Source organism: Oenanthe melanoleuca, chromosome 27 (assembly GCF_029582105.1).
Source record: "Oenanthe melanoleuca isolate GR-GAL-2019-014 chromosome 27, OMel1.0, whole genome shotgun sequence".
Taxonomy (NCBI): domain Eukaryota; kingdom Metazoa; phylum Chordata; class Aves; order Passeriformes; family Muscicapidae; genus Oenanthe; species Oenanthe melanoleuca.
In genome coordinates this window covers 1,822,293-1,841,845 of record NC_079360.1, presented here as the reverse complement: position 1 = coordinate 1,841,845, position 19,553 = coordinate 1,822,293, and the positions used below count along the sequence as shown (strand labels likewise).

The window sequence follows — 19,553 nt, the reverse complement described above, 5'->3', positions numbered from 1 at the left end:
ATGTTTCCCTGTCAGATTTAACTCCAGCCAGCAACTAAACATCACAGCTCACTGCTCCCCACGCAGGCAGATAAAGGAACTGGGGGGGGAAGGTAAAACTCGCAGGTTGAGATAATAACAGTTTAATAATTGAAACAAAGTTAGATATAATTAATAATAATAAAAAAAATAATGAGAGAGGGGGAGACATAAAACCCAAGACAGAAGAGTGCCGGTCGCTACAGTTGTTCACCACCCTCTGACCCCTCCCAGCCCATCATTCCCAGTTGATACACTCGGAATGACTCTGGGGTGTGGAATATTCCTTTGGCCAGTTCAGATCACCTGTCCTGGCCCTGCTCCCTCCCAGCTTCTTGAGCCTCTCTGGCAGAGCCTGGAAAACTGAAAAGTCCTTGATTTAGAGTAAACACAAACTGTTATCAACTTTATTCCCATACTAAATCCCAAACACAGCCCCAGAACAGCTGCAGGGGAGAAAATTAACTCAATCCCAGGTGAAACCAGGAAATAAAACATAAAATCTTTCCTGGATTTCTTCCACATGCTCAGTCACACTCAAACACTCATCAGTCTCATTTCCAGCTGCTCTCGCAGTATCAAAGCCCCTCAGGGCCCACCCTGGACAGGACCCGGTGCAGCCCCATCCCAGCACTGCCAGGGTTGGTCCCATCTGTAATATATGTTATAAAATAATTCACGTTTGTGTGTGAAATTTACGTGGAATAAAACATGCTTGTATAAAAAAATAAAAATCTTTAGAACACACGCAGCTGGGCGGCTTAACGGGATTGTGAAACCAGAGCTGGCAACAAAGCAAAGAGACCTAAATTAGCAAGTTAATAGAAGCAGCTCCAGCAGAGATGGAGTCCGGGAAACACCCAAGCGATGAAGATTTGATAAGTGTCACCGATCAAGATAACCAAGGTCGTCAGGAAAATACATCTCAGTACTGGACTCCTTAAACCAACATCAGCATTCATCGACATTCATCGCTTTCCAGAAATGGTTTTGTCCAGCCCAGCGCAGAGCAAGAAAACTACATGAATATGCAAAACAACGAAAGGAAAGAAGAACCTCTGCCCCAGGCGGGAAAAATTGTATAAAACCAACCTGCGAGCAGACATTAGTGAACAGAGGGGATCCGGAGCGATAGTTCGGGTCAGTGCATTCACCCGGTGCCGACCCCGGGCTCGGCGCTGCCCTGGTTTGATTGTGGCTATCTAGGATCGTATTTCGGTCGCGAAATAAAAACCTTTTATTTTGACTATTCTTAATTCGGCTTGATCCTTTTATTATCTATAACACATCTCTGCAGCAAGTTCATCCATACAGCACTGACAACTTTCTGCATTCTTTGCTGGCTCTTTTCTGATTTAATAAGTGTTTTGTAGCTGTAGGGACTGGAATTGCTTCAAAACAGAATTTAAGAGCAAGAGGAAGATAATCCAAGCCCTTGATCTCACATTTTAAATCCACTATCTCTTTATCATCAGCCACATTTTGCCCTCCAAGCTCTTCCTTCACTTCTCTTAATTAGAACCCCCCACGTGCATCACTGGCCGGTAGAGGAAGGTCTGGCCCCTCTCCGTGGGCAGAGCACAGCCAGGCCTGGGTGTGCCCCCAGCTGCCCCCACTCCTGCTCCACCACCCACCCACGGCCAGCTCCCTTTCACCAGCTCTGTCCCCAGTCTGACCAGTGAGATCCAGCCCCAGGGCACTGGGACCCCCCTGGCCCCTCCCCTGCAGACCCCTCCTCCACCCACAGTGAGCCAGGATCACTCCTGGAACTGGCCCTGCTCGTTTATTTTGGCCCCAACATGTTGGCTAAGGTAAAAAAAAAACAAAACAACTTCCTTTTGGTTGAAAAAAATCTTTATTCACAGAACATCACATGAATCATGTCCCACCCTTGCTCCTTTATGTATAAAATAATGGTAAAAAGTTTTATTCCAGAGGCAACTGAATTCCCACAGAGTCCCCTCCTGAGAGAGCAGCTCACCCCAGAGCTGGAACTCGTGCCACAGCTTGGAAGCAGAAGTGAGGTGTTCAGTGAGGAAGGAAACACCACCAAGCTCCAGCAGCTCCAGCTCAGTTCCTCTGGCAGGGAGCACAATCCCACCAGGGCTCAGCTCATTTCCAACTGCATCCCAAGGGGAGATGTGGGGCTTGATGGAACCACCCCTGTCCTACTGCAACGGAGGTTTTTGGTTCTCAAAAACCACCTGAGATGCCCCTGGAAATCTCTCTGGACTTTACAGGCACATGTCTGATGTCACATGTCCCCAAATCCAGTTGCCCAGGGGGTTCCTTCAAGCCCCAGGTGTCACCTTGGGATGCCATGGGTAGCAAGGACACTTGGCTCACCAAGGGGAAATCAGCCTGTGCAGGGACAAGGAGACTCCAGAAGGCAAAAGAAATCAACAGGAAAACATCTATTAAAATGCCAAGCTAGGCTCAGAAACAGAAAGAGAATCCAGTTCCAAGTATCTTATGGCTCCTACCACAGCCCAAAAGGAAAGAGATTGGCCTGAGCCCCACCTTGGTGTCAGACAAACCCTGCTACACCAGGTCACAGCTGCAGAAACTTTAAACAATGCCAGCCTTAAACCCTAAACCCCAACAGTGTAAATTCCAGTGGAATGGGATCAGCTCATCAGAACTGAGATTTGCCAGGACCCCTTGCAAGTGCTCAGCTGCCCTCTCAAGGGCTGAATCCATCAGATTTCATATCCAAAATAAACCTCAGGCAAATTTGTATTTATGGTTTCTATCACACAGCAAGACAGATGTTCCATCACTGCAGATTCCCTCTTTTCCTTTCAATTCCTTACTCCCTTGGGCTCAAATGAAAACCAGTTCCATGCTTGCTGTGCTACAGTATTTCCTTGGAAAACCTGGACAAATGGGGAACTCCAAGAGCAGGAAACACTTCAGAAGTGTCAAGCACATGGACAAGCCCAGGAACAGGGGCCACTGGTCACTCTGGGTGTCTGGCTGGGCCCCACCCCAGCTCTGGTCACCAGCAAGGTCCTGTTTCATGGCCCATATTCCCTAAAGTCTCTTCTGAAGTTTTTTCAGTTATTAAAAACTTTTCTCCCAGTTTGCAACAGGCCAGATAATGAAAGCAAAGCTCAGTGCAGTGAGGACAGAATGTAGAACTTGTGATTAGTTACTAATCCAGAGACCCACAACCATTCCAGACAGGAAACAGGGAAGCACATCAGCTGGATATGACACATCTGTGCCACTGTCAGATATTGGGAAAAGCTCCACACTTGCCACATGTGGGGATGGGAATGAATCTGCAGGGAGATTGAAATGGATGATGCCCAAAATCCCAGGATGGCCCCTCTATGACACCTCCAGGCTGCAGTGCTGGACTGAGACAAGCTCCAGTCTTGCACTGGGACAGGGAGCAACCCCAAGGAGATGAGTGAGAGCCAGCAGGACCCCCAGGAGATGACACTGAGTGTCCTTTACAGTAACTCCCAGTGTACAGGGGACCACAGGGAACACCCTTCCAAAGGACTGGGACATCACCATCCCAAGGATGAAACTTGAGGGAACTCCCCTGACAAGCTGATTTTCAGTGCCAGGCCTGATGTGCTGATCCCCTGGTGTGAAGAACCTGTTCCAGCTCTAACAATCCCACACCTCCAGGGAGCACAGGGGGACTCACCTGCTCCATCCACTCAAGTTCCAGCTCCAGAGCCCCAGACCCAACCAGCACCTCAGGAAATGAACACAGCTCCCCAAACCTCTGTGCTCCAGCAGTAGCAATGTCACTCTTGGAGGCTGGATTTGGCAGGAGGCCCAGGGAGATGCCACAGGCCTGACCTGCATCCCAGGGGAAGCAGGAGGGAGCCTGGCACTCAGCATCCCCTGGGAAGCAGCAGGGCAGAGAGAGGTACCAGAACATCCCCCAGATGAGCAGAGCAGCTTTCAGCCTAAAGCAGAGAGATCTGTGCTGGTTAATACTGTGTGTGAAGTTAAGTGAGGTTATAACCGTGTTCTAAGACCCTTCCCCACAAATCCTCCTTCTCCAAGCAAACAGAACCACAGATGGGAGCCCTTCACTCCCTTCACTTCCCAACTCTTTTTGCACACTCAGTCCCACAGGCTGAACTCAGGCCAATGAACACTGTGAAATTCCCTGCAAATGCAGGGGTCAGGCTGGCGCTGGCCAGCACAGGAAACTGCTGTGCCTTTGTATCCTCCCACCCCTGTGTGCGCAAAGGGGCATTCCTGCCTTGCTACAGCTGGGCACAGTGCTCACTTCTGCTTCCTATTAACCAGACCATTAACCCTGCAGGCTTGAGGGGAGAGTAGTAAAGGCCAGGGGTTATTTTCACAGGGCCATTCTCAAGCACAGTGTCCCCACACAGATCCATTTCCTGTCCGAGTGGGATGTGTAAACTCTGAAGTCCACGGGAAGGGCTCATCCAAAGCAGCAGCCAGAGGACAGTCAGTGCTGGAGACAGTCCTCCTGCAGGTCAGCAGCTCATGTCAGGTACTGCATCACGAGGAACATGATGAGGCAGGTGAGGGCCATGCCCCCCAGCATGAGGAACTTGTCCTGGAAGGCGCGCTTCTCGATCAGCCGCATCACCGTGTTGGACAGCCCCAGCATGTTGGCAACGTCCAGGATCTTCTTGTGAGTGCCCTGAGGACAGCAACACAGCAAACACACAGTCACCCTCCTGCTCTGAGCCTTCTCATCCCACAGCCCAAGAGTATTTCATCGTGGCTGGTGAGTGATGGATTCTAATCCATGGAACTTCTCTCAGCCAACCATCCCTACCATTCTACAGGAGGTGGCCACAGGGCCCTGGAAACAACTACAAGTTTGGACTAATTAATTCATACACATGAACAAGAACAAAAAAATCTGTCTGGACAGAAACAAGATAAGAAGTGTTACAGAAAAATGTGTTCCTTAGGGAGGAGTAAGAGTTCTGCTGGTCCTGTTCCAGTCACAGTCTAAAAAGAGCTCTGGGCAGCCAAGGTTTTGTGCAGAGAACCCCCTGCTGAAGTACAGTCCACACCAACAGAGCCTGAGATGGTCCAGACACTTGCAAGGTAAACAGCAGAAAAAAGGCAGATAAATGTGCAATTAATGCCATTTCCTGAAATCCTTCCACAGAAAAGCACAGGGTGCTGCAGGAAGGACACTTGGTATTATTAGCAATATGGATCCCACCATTACATCAGCAGCAGGGACACAACTGGAATCCTCCTGCTTTATTTCAGGACAGTGGCTGGAGGAAACAGCATGAAATACAGACACAGGGTGTGCTCCAGGCACAGTCAGAGTGGGATACTGCCCTGAGTGGGGAGAAGGGAGAGGACTCAGGGCTGCAGAGCCCTGATGGCACAGGAGGTGAAAGCTGGACACAGTGACCCTCCTGTGGGCAGACAGAGCCCTGAGCCAGGACCCTCCTCACACCACGTGTCCACACCAGGGCCAGTGGACATCCCCCAGGGTGACATCTGGGCTGTCCCTGACAGAACACCCCACTCCAGAGTGCTCTAACACTGCATTCATCTCTGAGCCAGGTCAACAGCACAGATCCCCACCACAGTGCTGAATTCCATGTGGTGACTTTGAAACAAAAACTTCAGCCTCTCTTCTTTAGTCCACAACATTTTTGATCTCAAAAGAGTGCAAACGTGAAAATTGGGAAATGTTTAGAGTATAAACCTGACTCAAGAACAGGAAGGCTCTCCAAGGACAGAATTTGGACAAACTATATTAGACCCAGATGCAGAAGTTTCTCAGCCCATAAAATAGATTTGCAATGCCTAACTACATCATCAGTGTCTTGTGTTCAAGGCAGCTCAGGCCCTTCACTGAAGATGGGTTGTGTCTCTGCTAGTCCTACATAATCCATTTTCTCCAGTTCCCACACCACCCCTGCAGGCTGCTCTCAGGCTCAGCACTGCCTTGTCTCTGCAGAATCCTTTCACAGTGCCTCAGAACAAAACCAAACCTTGCTGGGGGAACAGAAACCAAATATGAAGCTTTGAAATTAAAGCAAACAATAAAAAAGGAAAACTCTTCAATTCTTGCAGTCTCATGGAACAATGGAATAGTACAACAGTGGAATTGTACTGGATCAGTTAAAGTGACAATCAGGGAATACTCATTCCATACCTATACTATGTCTATTTATACCCAATGAACACAAAGTTGCAGAGAATAAAGCCATTAGTGCCCAAAGGAGGGACACGAGGGTGGGGAAGGATCTGGAGGGGCTGTAGGAGGAGGAGCTGTTCAGCACTTGTTCAGCTGGAGCAGAGGGGACTGAGATCAGAGCTCCCTGGGGGCTGCAGCTCTGATCTGTGCTCTGTCACAAGGACAGCATCCAGGGAACACTGGAGCTGTGCCAGGGCTAGGCTGGTATCAGGAAAAGACTCTTCCTGCAGTGGGTGCTGGGCACTGCCCAGGCTCCCCAGGCAATGGTCACTCCTGGAGGCTGCCAGAGCTCCAGGAGAGCTTGGACAGCACTCCCAGGGATGCCCAGGGTGGGGTTGTTGGGGTGTCTGTGCAGGGCCAGGAGCTGCACTCAATGATCCTTGGGAGGCCCTTCCAACATGGAATGTTCCATGATTCCACATTAACCCATTTCTCTTTGTAAGCTGCCTCTACACCAGCTGCTTCTGCCAGATGTTCTCAGGCAACAAAGTCTGTGTCAGTGTAAGAAAAACTGAGTTAAGGGGAAAAGGAACATGAACAGACATTTCCTCACCTGCCAGGGAGAAGCAACACCCAGGAACATGGCCCAAAAGCACAGACTGTGAGTACTAGCAGCCACAGAGACACCAGCAATTCCCTGCTGCAGGGCTGGCCCAGAGCTCCTGTGCCTGGCAAAGGCTGGAGAAGAGCCAGAAGGCCCAGGGAGAGCCAGCAGGAAGCAGGCAGCCACTGCCAGCCAGCCAGCAAAAGCAGCCATGAGGACTGGTGCTACTGCAAGGAGCAGCATTTCCTCCTCCCTGGAGGACACCAGGTCCTGCCAGAGCTCCTCTATGGCACTGCTGTGGTGGGATGCCCCTTCTCAGGAACCCTCCAGAATCCATGTGTTTCACCCAGTCCCTCATGAGACATTCCCTTGGATCAGTGATTTCCCAGCTTGGAGAATCAACTCCAACTCCCTGTGTGCAGCACAGGGACACTGATGATTGGAAGCTCCAGGCCAATGTGATCAGGCAAAAGCAACCCAGTGCTCAACGTGGTGCACAAATGCCCCCAGTCCTCTCAGGGATGCAGGAACTTCAAGGAAGGTGCTCTTTCCAGAAATCATTCACAATCCCAATCTTCTCCCAGCACCAGTAATGAGTCCTTCCAGCCTCTTCCTCATGAGCTGGCAGCAGAACCCCTCCCTCTCCCCACCACTCCTGTGGCCAGACTGCTCAGCAACACCATTCCTCTGCAATGAACACTGAACCATCCACTGAGTTTTCTTCAAAGTTTTTCTAGTAATGGATCTTGTTTAAAACCAAATCCATACTCACCAGGTCAGTGAACAAGTCACCTGAACCAGAAGCTAAACCTCATCTTGGAAAGAATTTAGCTTCAAAGAGTGCTTTAATGTCTCCATGTCCCATCTGTGGGTGCAGGGCCTGGTCACTAGACTGGGGAGCAGAGAAGGAGCTGCAGCCCTGCTCTGGACCCTGTGCTGGTTCTGTGCAGGGTCCAGGGAACACCAGGGACCCTGGGGCCAGGACAGCAAAGTGCCTGTGCACACCCAGCTCAGCCCCCTGAGTGCCAGCTGCAGTAGAGACCAGGCCTGCACTGCCTGCCACACCCAGGTGTGACAGACCTGACCAAATCTGGGATTGATGCCATTAAAAATGCCTAAATATGGCAAATACATCCCAAAACAAAGCATTGTCACCAAACTGAGAACAGAAGATGAATGTAACAGACAGGCATTTCCCTACATTTTTCACAAGTCCAGCCTCTCCCTACAGCCTTATTAAAAAGTTTTTTGCATCCTTGAGCTTTTCACTCAGAACTGACCATTGCTTTGAGCAGTCTGTAAAATAAAAGACAAATATTTGCTATGAAGAGACATCAGAAATGCAGCTGTTATCAGCAGGGAAGCAGGGACTGTTGAGGTGCACTATCTTTATTACTCATCTCAATCACCAGCTTTGTGGCTGCTCTGAGTGATGCTCATCTGAACCAACATCTCCCTGCCAGCCAGTTACTGTCCCTCCTGAACCTGAACAGAAAAAGAACCACCACCCAAAGAAAAACAAATACAACATTCAGCACTCCAGATGCTGCCCTGGCTGATCCAGCCAGCCCCAAGAGATCATAGAGGTATTACTAACAGGATGGTAAAATGGAAAGATTTCAAGTTGTTTAAATGAAGTTTGGGCCTTTCCAGCATCCTCAGCTCGGAGCTGAAACAACACATATATTGATTTTACTCAGCCTGATCAGCATGAACACAGAAAAACGTGGGGACTTTCTGGTAAAAAATGATGCCCCCACCTTTAAAGTGACTCTCTGGTCCCTCAGCCCCGCCAGGATGCTGGTGCCACTGCCAATAAGCTCATCCATGCCTCGGTGGGCACTCTGCAGGGATTCATTAAACTGCAAGGTTTCGTCGATCGGGATGCTGGTGGCAGAGTCCTGTGGGGAAAGCAGGGGCTCAGTTACCTGCTGACTCAGAAACACAACATGCACCAGCACACATGGCCAAAACCCAACAGGACTGGGAGCACTGTGCTCACACTGTTTTTTAATAATGGTTTTAAATACAACATTGATATTTGAGTGAAAAGAGTCATTTAGAGAAGAAAGAAAAAAAGTAAAGCTGAGCAGCTGCTCAACTGCAATGAGATCTCAAGGATGAAAAGAGCAAAAGCAGAGAATTTTTATAATCTCAGCAGGAAAGGGTACTGCAGGAGAGAACATCAAAGTAACAGAAGGTGTTTAACAAGTGTTAAACACCAAGAAGGTGCTTAGTCATTGATCACTGCAAGTGAAAGATCTGTGGAAGATTTCACATCAAATTTCTGAGCAACAAAAGGCCTGAAAAAAATGTTTATAGATGACATTCTAAACATTTACAAAATAGTGCAAATTTCTGGCAGTGAGGGCAAACAGACTTGGGTCTGCTTCCCTAAGCTCTGGCTCACTCACCCAGGGCCCTATTAAAAAAAAAAATACGTATTTTTCAAGTTTTTCCATAAAAGATGCATTCACTCAACTAGGAACTGGGAATTTTGAAATGGAAATATCAAGATAACACTCTAATCTGGACTGCACAGGAGGGCAGGGATGGATCACCCCTGTCTGCCAAAGGCCTCCAGGTTGCTGTTCTCCATCCAGAGAGGCAAGGAAATGGTTTAGAGCAGGAACTGGGGAAGGGGCAAGTGTTGGAACACTGACCACCTGCTCCTGGTACTCAGAACAAGAAGCAGTCCAAGCAGAATTCACAATGAATGGCACTCCATGTGCCAGCAGCTGCAGGTGACACACAGGTACAGCAGAATGGTAAAAACCCCAAATGTTCATCTGAAAATGCCAAGTAGGACCCAAGGTGTGGTGCTGCCCTGCCTGGGCAGGGGCTCTGCTCACTGTGGAGAAGGAAGAACAAGGGACAGAGCTCTTGGGGCCCTGGATGAAGGGGCTGTGACAGAACACACAAACCTGGGCCCCTGTGAGTGCAGCACAAGGCTCACACAAGTGTTTGAGCAGAATGTGAATGGTTCTTATTGCAGATATTTAACAGCCTTCAAACCAGCAGATTTCATTTCTCTACAAGGTTTTTTAATCCACTACAAGGCAGCAATAAAAACAGAGCAGTAAATTTGTGACCCCCCTGCCAAGGAGATGGGATGGCACCAAGCTCAGTTTTGCTGCTTGTCATTTTTTCCAGGTACAAGGAAAGGTTTTAAAGATAAAGACCATTCTTAACTCTGAATTAAGCAAACTGCTCAGAGCACTGCTACAGCTTCCAAAAACTGTTCTGGATGTTCCAGTGATTTACTCACACACTCAGCTGGCATCTCTGATAGAGTATCCCTATATGAACAGGAACTGTGGAAAACTGTAAGCAAGAGAGGCTGATAACTGAAAATAAATCATTATTTTCCTATTAAAGGATCATTTTAAAGCCACATTTTTGTAGCAAGCTAAGAAGAAATACAAAGTAATTGAGTATTTTTTTTATCTATGATACCTTTCAACATCTGAAGCAGAAAATAACTCATCTGCTCTATATTTTGCATATGTAAGCCTGCTACTGCTATTTAAAATTGTTCCACTCACATATCTTTTGCTTCTGAACAGCAAATTTTCCTGTAGGAAAACTTGTCCCTAGTTGCAGGGAAACACCAGAGTGTTTAAAAATAACAAACTGCAGTGTTTCCTTCAAGCCTTGTTTATAATTTTGAAATAGGCAACAAAATACCAGACATTATCTTTATGGCAGGCTTTGAGAAATGCATCGAACTAACAAAGGCTCAGTTAATCAGGATTGTTCACATTCTTTCTTTCTTGCCCTGATAATGACTGAAAACACAGATAATGAATGTTAGGTGAGATGCCTTTAACAAAGAAGGGAAAAAAAAGAGGGAAATCAAACAGAAATTTAAAAACAGCATTAAAAAAAATAAACCAAAACAACAAACATTAACAAAAACAAAACATACACGAAACAAGCAAAAAAAAAGAAAAACAAAAAACAAAACAAAACAAAAAAAAAACAAACAAAAAAAACAAAAAAACAAAAAAACAAACAAACAAAAACCAACCAAACAAAAAAAACCCAAAGACTTAACATTTCAGTTGCAGAAAAGTGAAATCTGAAAGCAAGCCTACATTATTCAGAGCAAAATTCCTCCAGGAATTTGCACTGGGGGCACTTCCCAATGGAGGAACAAACAAGAATAGATGGAACACATTCATATTATTACAAACTTTTGACTCATTTCTAGGCAAGAAGCAAGGGCTTTGTCCCAGCTGTGATTTGTGTCTGGCTACAGGGACGTTGCTGACCTCTGCTGCCAGTGGGGTGTGTAAAAGCCAGGCTTTTCACAGATCTCAGGATTTGGCAGACATTTGACACAAATCCAAATGAAATGTACACTTTGGTACCTACCTCACTGACCCTTTTACAACTGCTGTGTAAATCCTGGTGGGACTGGCATAGCTTCTGCCTTAAGAGCCCAGCTTTTCCTCACGGGAGCTGTACTTTACCCCCCCATATTTTGACTCCTCTCTCCCTGTACTCTCACTGCCAGAGCTGCCAGCAGTGCTGCCATGCTGCCTGCCCTGCTGGCTCTGAGCCCAGCAGGAAGGCTGCATGCTGAGTATTTACGTTGGTGGTGAAGGTGCGGGCCAGCAGCTCCTCGCGCTGCCGCTCCTGCTGCTCCCGCAGGTAGCGCCGCTGCTGGAAGTTCCTCAGGGCTGTCTGCAGGTGCTGCACATCGTACTTCAGCTGGTCCACTCGCCTGCAAAGCACCAGAAACACTCCAACACTCTGCTTTTGTGGGGCTTTTGTACAATGCACACCATAAATTAACAGCAGGGAATAACAAGGAATGATGGGTTCTACTTCTCGACAAGACACAGGCTGAAATTCCACACCTACATCTTCCCCATCTCGTTTTTCTACTTCACAGGTGATTACTTCACAGGTGATTATTCATTTTAATCAATTATTTAGCCTTCAGGCTAATGAGAGAATGTGAAACAGAATTCCTGAGCTATCTTGGACATCCTATCCAAGAGACATGGATTGTCTCTTCAGGTGTTATATAACTGTATCCACTCCTCATTTAACACAGATTTAGAAAGATGGTAGGATTTGTACAGGTTCTAGTTTATGACCCTCCCTCTTAACATAAAAAACTATACTTTCCAGTTTCTTTAATTAGCATCATGTTCTAACTTTGAGGTTTTAATAAAAGGAGTTCAGAAGTCACTGGGCAATACAGTTGATATCTCAGACATCTCCACTGGGTTGAAACAAATCATGTCCAGAACTCCACTGGCCCTGATTCAATGATTGATAAAATTTAATGTTTGATCACCAGACTATCCTGGTCTAGTGGATGGTGTCCCTGCCCACAGCAAGGGCTGGAACTGATCTTCAAGGCCCCTTCCAACCCAAACCATTCCAGGATTCTACAAAGAGATCAAGGACTATGTAGGTACTGGCCTCTTTGCTCAATACAGGTGACATGAAATCCACCCATACTACCTACAAGGGCATTTTGGACCAAACATTAATAACTGAGTCACAGAATTAATTAAAAACAGCAAGTCCTGATGTCTGTGGTCCAACCTCCTGCTCAAACTATTGCTCACTTTAGAAACCTCTATTTCAGTCACCAACAGCTTGGAAAATGGCCTAGAGAAAATGACACCAAATGAAGGAGTTTTACTGTCTACCTCCACAAATGCCATTAAAAGCAAGTGCCAGAGAGAGCACCCAAGTGCATGTTCTGCTCATCTGAGAACAGAGCCATGAATCCAGCTGCATCACCAGTCTGGGCTTGATGACCTTTGAGGCCTTTTCCAACTTTAATGATTCTCATAATCCTGGGGTTAAATGCAGTAAAGTCATTTTGCCTCTGTGCCTCAATTTTACTACTGTAGAGCACAGAGATAAGTTATGCAAAGTATAAACATTTCACACAAATCAAAAGGCAAAGGGCTTCAATAAATTTAATTAAAATAATTACAAAGACTACCCTGCACAATCAGTGCAGTGAACTCACAGTTTGGCACTCTGCCTCTTGTTGGGAGGTTCTTTGCTGGACAGGATTTCCAGACGTTCCAAGTTGCTGAATATGTTGTCTATTCTTGCCTGAATCTCATTTTCTACCACTGCAAGGAAACAAAAACAGGACTTGACTTGAATTAGGTAACAGCTATCTGATGAAGGCAAATGCTCAAAAGTATTCAAAGCAGCATGTAAAACATGATAGATGCAAATCTTTACTGGATGAAAATAATCAGGTAACAGAGAACTATAAATATAATGAAATGTCACTTCTTTAGCTCAGTAGTTTGACACTCTCACCTGTCCCACCTCTTCTGAGAAGGCACCTAGGAAAGCCCCTGCTCATTCCCCACATCTGAGCCTCCTTCCCCATCAGCTCCATGAATCAGGATTTCAAGCCCCCACATTCCCCCTGCAGCCCCTTCCTGCTCCCTCAGCAGGATTTGCTGTCACAAGAACACAGAGAAGCATCATCAACCACCTGCCAACTACTCCACATATCAGCACTTCCCAGAAATCCACACTCAGCAGCAGAGCAGCAAAGAGCACACACAACCTCGTCTGTCCTGGATCTCACAGAGCAAAGAGTGAATGACTCACCTCCAGAGACAAATCAATCACATTGTCCTAATCCATCTCTCCATCATTTACTGCAGCTGAACTCAACACAGGAGAGCTGACAGACAGTTACAGCAACTTCTGTCAGACCAAACTACACCTCTACACTTTTTTCTGAGCAAGAAGGGACTATTGCTCCAAGTTGGAAAAGGCAAACTGCAAGTTTGATTTCCTAGCCCCTACTCCTGCTCTTCAATCATGGGTAATCCTGTTTTCCATAAATTCTGAAATACACACTAGTATCTTTAGAGAGAGAGAAATATATACATACATTTATTCATTTATTAACTGTGTAAACTGATGCACCAACTGTAAATGATGTAAACTACGTAACCCTATCTCTTGAAATGGTCTCAAGCAATAGAAGCAAAATGGCAAATTATACTAATTTTCAGGACTTTCAAAATCACCCCCAGTGAACAGCAGTCTGGGAAGTCTGGCACTGTAGAAGGAGTAGTATAACCACCACAAAAACCACATCCAGAATTAATAAGTTACTATTTTTTGATAGGAAATTTATCACAGCCCTTCCTAGAGGCCAGTCATGCTTCACAAATGTGTTTAAGAGAAGCCAGTGAACACATGCAGCAATGCATCCAGTCAATGCAGTGTCCTTGCACCTCAGAAGCTCCTGATGAAACCCATTATTAGTGACTCATGCAGGAATTAAGGGTTCAAACACAGGTCCAAAATACATGTGCCAATCCTGCACTGGGGTAAAAAGTCCTGCCACACATATCAGAGCATCTTATTATTACAGTCATTTATGAGCCCAGGTTATAGTTCAAACTGACTGAGGCAATTTCAGACCTATTGGTTCTACACACTTCCCATAGTAGGTGGAATGACAGGTTCTGACTCTGATGCAGCAGGAATGGCAGGAGCATCCTTTTTAAGTTCCTGCACACAAAATCCCAGTATCTTCCCCAAAACTGCACTGAGCATCTTTAGGGGAAAGCTGCCAGCTGGTGGATGCTGAGGGAATAACCACACAGCAGGGCAGGCACAGTCACACCTCTCAGCTTTCTGGGCTCCTAACAAACCAACCCAGGGATGCTCCAATCTGCAGGGAGGTTCATTAATTCAAGGTGTTCAAAAACATCCATGAGTGCATCAGTGTGGAGGTTTTTGATCTGTTTGTGCTGAAGGCCTGCACAGACACCCTGACCAGGAGTTCCAAAATCTAACAGCACCAAAAATCTGGCATTCTACCATGACATGAAAGAAGCATCCACAGCAAGAACTCTCTGTCAGTTAGAGAATTGTAACATGAAGATGAAGCAAATTCTTGTCCTGTTTTTTCTGCTCTGTCCTCATACAAAACATGTCAAGATTGTCATGGGAGTGGCTTAATATACTTTAATCTATCTAAAGGTTTTGATTTCTGCATTCTGATCTCTCTCCCTGTTTTACACACTCCAACAAACAACACCTTATTGAAGTTAAACAGCAATACAATTTCAATGCATTCTGAATTGGTGATGTGTCCCAGCAGCTGATCACAATGATCCTGGAGCTAAATATGTTCCAATAATGACTGTAAATTTAATAAGAAGGCATGCAAGGTTAAAGATGCAAATTAAATAAACCCCCCTCCCTCACTCCTTACTTACAGTGCACTGACTCTTTGTCTGAAGTCTCCAGGTGTCCCATGTAAGACTGGACCTCATGGACCTGCCTGTCAGGAGAAAAAGAACAGAGAATTCAGTTAACAGCCATAAAATCATTTCCAGCACCTCATTTTACAGCTTCTTTTACTGAAATGAACTTTTTAGAACAGCACAAGAATCAGCAACAGTGTCAGAGCAGACAGCCCATGAGGATCACCAACCCAGGTTCTCAGCATGAAGCAAGCTGTGCCCTCACCCCACATGCACCTACAAAGTAACTGTATTTAAAAATAGGAATCAAGGTGAAGATAAGGAAAAACACAGAACAGCTTTTCTACAAGAAACAGCTGTTCAGCTTGTCTGGAGATGAGAGAGGGGAGACACCCAAGAGGAGGAATAAGGAATGATTTTCACTGGTTTATGACATGTGAATTCACAGGCATCAAGTGAAATTGAAAGATTTAATTATAAGAAAAAACTACTGTGGCTGGACAAGCAGTGGCATAGGAAAATAAAAGAAAAATAATATTGATGGTTGTTAAACTATTCTGGAACTAGATGGGCTTTAAGGTCCCTTCCAACCTGAACCATTTAATGATCACAAAATAAGGAACTACAGAAATGGGAACAGGACAACATCAGACCCCATATCTGTAACAGCTGCTGTTACATTCCTGCATTTCTAGATCTCCTGGAATGCCCTGCTCTTCCCTACAGGGTCACCCTCTATCATTTTTCAATGACAGAGAAATGATGATTGAATACAAGATTGAATTCAAGTCACTTACCACCCCACCTCCCTTAACAGAGCCCCATAAAGATGCAAATTACCACGGAAATTTGGAATACTGCCTTAACTGTGTCCTTTGGCCCCTCTCCCGTGAGTTATTCCATATGGATTAGCAACAGAACACCGAGAATTTCTGCCTTATTTTGCAATTTCCACTGCTGGTTTGAAGGTACAGCCCTCACACACCCCCACATCCCTCACGCACTTGTTGGTTTGCTGGTACAGCCCCTCACACCCCACAGTCCCTCACGCACTTGTTGGTTTGCTGGTACAGCCCCTCACACCCCTCATCCCTCACGCACTTGTTGGTTTGCTGGTACAGCCCCTCACACCCCACATCCCTCACGCACTTGTTGGTTTGCTGGTACAGCCCCTCCATCCCGCACCGGCTCCGCTCCGCACACGTCACCTCCCGCCACTTCCGGCCCCGCCGCCTCCCGCTGCTTCCGCTTCCGCTTCCGCCTCCCCCGGGCGGCGGTGCCGCCCCTGCGCCCCGCGCGGCCGCCAGGGGGCGCTGCAGGACCGGCGTGAGGGGCCGTGAGGGGCCGCGCTCGGGCGGCGCTGCCCTAACAAATCGTTCGTGTTCTCCTCGTCGGAAATCGCGGCTGCTGCTTCCCGGTACGGATAACGGAGAGGGTGTTAGCTGGGACAGCCGCCTGAGGTCGCGGAGCTGCATCCCCAGCACGGCAGCATGGAGTGGGTTCATGGTACAGTGCCACTGCACCCTGCCATGGCAGGGACACCTCCCACTGTCCCAGCTGCTCCCAGCCCTGCCCAGCCTGGCCTGGGACACTGCCAGGGATCCGGGGGCAGCAGCTGCTCTGGGCACCCTGTGCCAGCCCTGCCCACCCTCCCAGGGAACAATTCCTGCCCAATATCCCACCCAGCCCTGCCCTGGGAAGTGGGAGCCATTCCCTGTGTCCTGTCCTTCCATCCTTTGTCCCCAGTCCCTCTCCAGCTCTCCTGGAGCCTCTTTAGGCCCTGGGAGGGGCTCTGAGCTCTCCCTGGAGCTTCCCTTCTCCAGATGAACGCCCCCAGCTCTCCACTGTGTCTCCATGCAGAGGGTTCCAGCCTTGCCCTGAGCAGCTCCACGTTCTCCTGATGCCCAGGAGGGGCTGGACACAGGTGGGGCCTCCAGAGGCCAGCTCACCTCTAGGAGTCCAGGTGACCAACACACCTGGAGATGCAGATCCTGAGCTGATACCTCCTTCCTCGTAGGATGAACCCTCCATTCAGGTATCCCTTATGAAACAGCTCTTCCTGCTCTTCCATCATCATCACACCTGTCCTGCACTGTGCCTTGCTGTCCTGTGCAGTGTTTCACTGCCAGGAACTGCCTGCACTTCACAGGTTTGTTCACACATGATCACTGTCAGTTTAGGGTGTCCACTCTGCAAATAGTTTCTTAATAATCCTAATTTTTCTCCATACTTAGAGATACACTAAATTCTTTCCAGCAGGATGTCACCCATTCATGGTGGAGCTGCAGGTTCCTGTCCTGGGGCTAGATGAGAGACTGCTTTTCAGTTTACTCTTCATTGTTTGGACCACATAATCCACCACAGCTGAAGCCACAACTCTTCTTGTATGTACTGGGCTACAACACCCAATATCTTTATGGTCAGAGTCTGCTGAGCCACCTGAATTCCTGTCACCTTTTACTTCATGGGAGAACCAAGGAGAAGGTGAATTATAAAAAAAAAAAAACAGTGTGGTGGGGAGGTATAGCCCAGTTAGTCAGGGCAGCAAGACATCAGAGGTACAAATACTGATTGATTAGAAAGCTCAAATTAGGACCATAACTCTGTCTTGTCACTGTGGTTTAAAGGAAAATACTTCTTCTAACTTCATGCTAATAAGAGCTTGATTGGGAAAAATTGGGAAAGGCTTGTATTCTGTAAAGCATTAAACTCTATACCACAAGATAATAATTTAAGTCTGTAGCCTCTGCCCTCATGGTGCAGACAAGCACTCAGCTCTCTCCTTCTCCACTACTTCTTCCCTCTATTAAATGTTGTCATTTTTACTTGTTCCTCAGGCTTTAAATTCCCCCTGATGTTGAGCTGATTCTGCCCTTTTCTGGGTTTGTGCTGCCTGTACCACCTGTGGTGTGAAGGGAAAACTGCTTTATCAAAAAAGAATAATGTATTAAACTGGCTCCATCCAGATAAAACACTCTAAAAACATGAAATAAAACACAGTGATTTAAATCCTAAACTTCCTTCAGCAACCTCAGCCTTATCCTGCACTTGACCTAGGCAAAACCAAAATAACTGTACAGCAAAAATTCAGGCTACTGAAGGATGACAAACGTTGGAGGAAAAGTGAGAAATTATTTTCAGAAATGGAGAAGCTGAAGGCAAACGCCTCCTGATGTGAGACTGGGCAAATTGGGAAACCTGGAGGCTGGAACAGTCTCCAAAGTGTTGGGTTCTTTCTGCTGTTGCTCATTTGCAGTTCAGTGTGAGCACCTGAAGAATGCAGCCTTGTCACAGGAGAGCACATCCCTGAGCACCACACAGAATAAAAGAGGGAAACAACAACACATCTTTAATTAATGAGAGATTCTGTCCCTGTGGGTCCATCTCTTGTGTCTCAGATGATGCATCAAACTTAGTCTGTCCTGCCCTGCCATGCAGCCAGCCTGGCCTCTGGCAAGAGATTATCTCCTGGATGTCAAACAGCAGCTCAAGCCCCAGAAATCACATCAGCCCAAGGATAAACAGCATATCAACAAAACCATTAACTGCAGCAGTAACAAACACATTCACTCCCCATCCTTTGCTCCCCCTTCCCTGAGCCATTAGACCCCGTTTTCAAACAATTTTGGAAACAGGTTGCAAGGAAATAGAGCCTGGGATTCCCTCCTGGCCAAAGCTGTGAGAGGTATCACAGGAGTCCTGATGAAATGGCAAGCACTGAAATACAAGAACAGGTTTCTGTTCTTTTGTGAAGAAATTGATTTTTGCCAGAAACAACATGCTGCAACCCAGCGTCTATTCTTGTTACACTTCAAGTCCTTCCAGGAGGAGTCCTTCAGCAAATTGGCTCATTTAGACACAACAGCCAGGAGCACGGAGAGGAAAAAAAGGGTTTTGTTCAAGGAAAGCCTCTGTATTGTAAACAGGATAAAAGGGGATGGAGAGAGTCACTTATCACTGTCTCTCATGTCCCCAGGTCATTCCTGTGTAGCATCTACTGGAGAAAAAGGATTTCATATTCCCTGCTCTCCCAGAAACCCAGCTGGGGGATTTTCTCTACCACACAATCTGCAGACCCCATGTGCATTCAGCAGCAGCTTTCAAACGCCATTGCTGCTCCCCATTGCCCTCCTCTGCCTTGTGAATCCTGGCAGCACCCAAGGCAGAGCTGGATCCTCACAGGGTCTGCTTTGCTCTGCCTGCACCAGCCCCTGTCCCTCACAGCCATGGCACTCGGGGTTCTCTCCAAAACCCTGATGCTCTGTTTAATATCAGACCCCGGGAATGCATCCCTCCCTGTTTCAGTGAGCATGATCCCATCAGGCACAGAAACTCTCTGCCCCCCTCCCTCTTTGTCTCCCCCCTCCCTGTCGTTTTGGGGCACTCTTAGCATGCTCTGCTGATACAAATAACTGTGGCTTTCAAAACAAAGGAGTGCCGAACCCCAGGGCATTCTGCCCGGGAGAGACGTTTGGATGAGTGCTTGACGGAGACTCCAGTGAGTCCAGCTGCAGGCCATGGGCTGCATGTCCCAGCTCTGACAGGCTCCCCGACACAAGGCAGACCTCACAGCACGCCTCTCAGCACT

General features: G+C 47.2%; 1 protein-coding gene and 1 long non-coding RNA gene across 3 annotated transcripts; one reads left to right on the top strand and one right to left on the bottom strand.

Annotated features, from left to right (window-relative positions):
- Positions 1 to 1,854: 1,854 nt before the first annotated feature.
- Positions 1,855 to 16,219, bottom strand: GOSR2 (golgi SNAP receptor complex member 2). Of its 2 annotated transcripts, none has more exons than XM_056511720.1 (6): positions 16,115 to 16,219; positions 14,978 to 15,042; positions 12,742 to 12,850; positions 11,337 to 11,469; positions 8,501 to 8,641; positions 1,855 to 4,663 (listed from the first exon to the last, which is right to left on the bottom strand). In XM_056511720.1, exons 1-6 carry the CDS (start codon positions 16,141 to 16,143, stop codon positions 4,502 to 4,504), a joined length of 639 nt encoding a protein of 212 aa, XP_056367695.1. In that variant the 5' UTR covers positions 16,144 to 16,219; the 3' UTR covers positions 1,855 to 4,501. The 2 variants fall into 2 exon arrangements, with proteins under 2 accessions (XP_056367695.1, XP_056367696.1); XM_056511721.1 differs by lacking the exon at positions 16,115 to 16,219 and adding an exon at positions 15,970 to 16,031.
- A 53-nt stretch (positions 16,220 to 16,272) lies between these two features.
- On the top strand, positions 16,273 to 18,386 carry LOC130263863 (uncharacterized). The gene is made up of 4 exons (XR_008842404.1): positions 16,273 to 16,382; positions 16,826 to 17,000; positions 17,222 to 17,449; positions 17,803 to 18,386. It is a non-coding gene; the product is annotated as an uncharacterized LOC130263863 (long non-coding RNA).
- Positions 18,387 to 19,553: the final 1,167 nt, after the last annotated feature.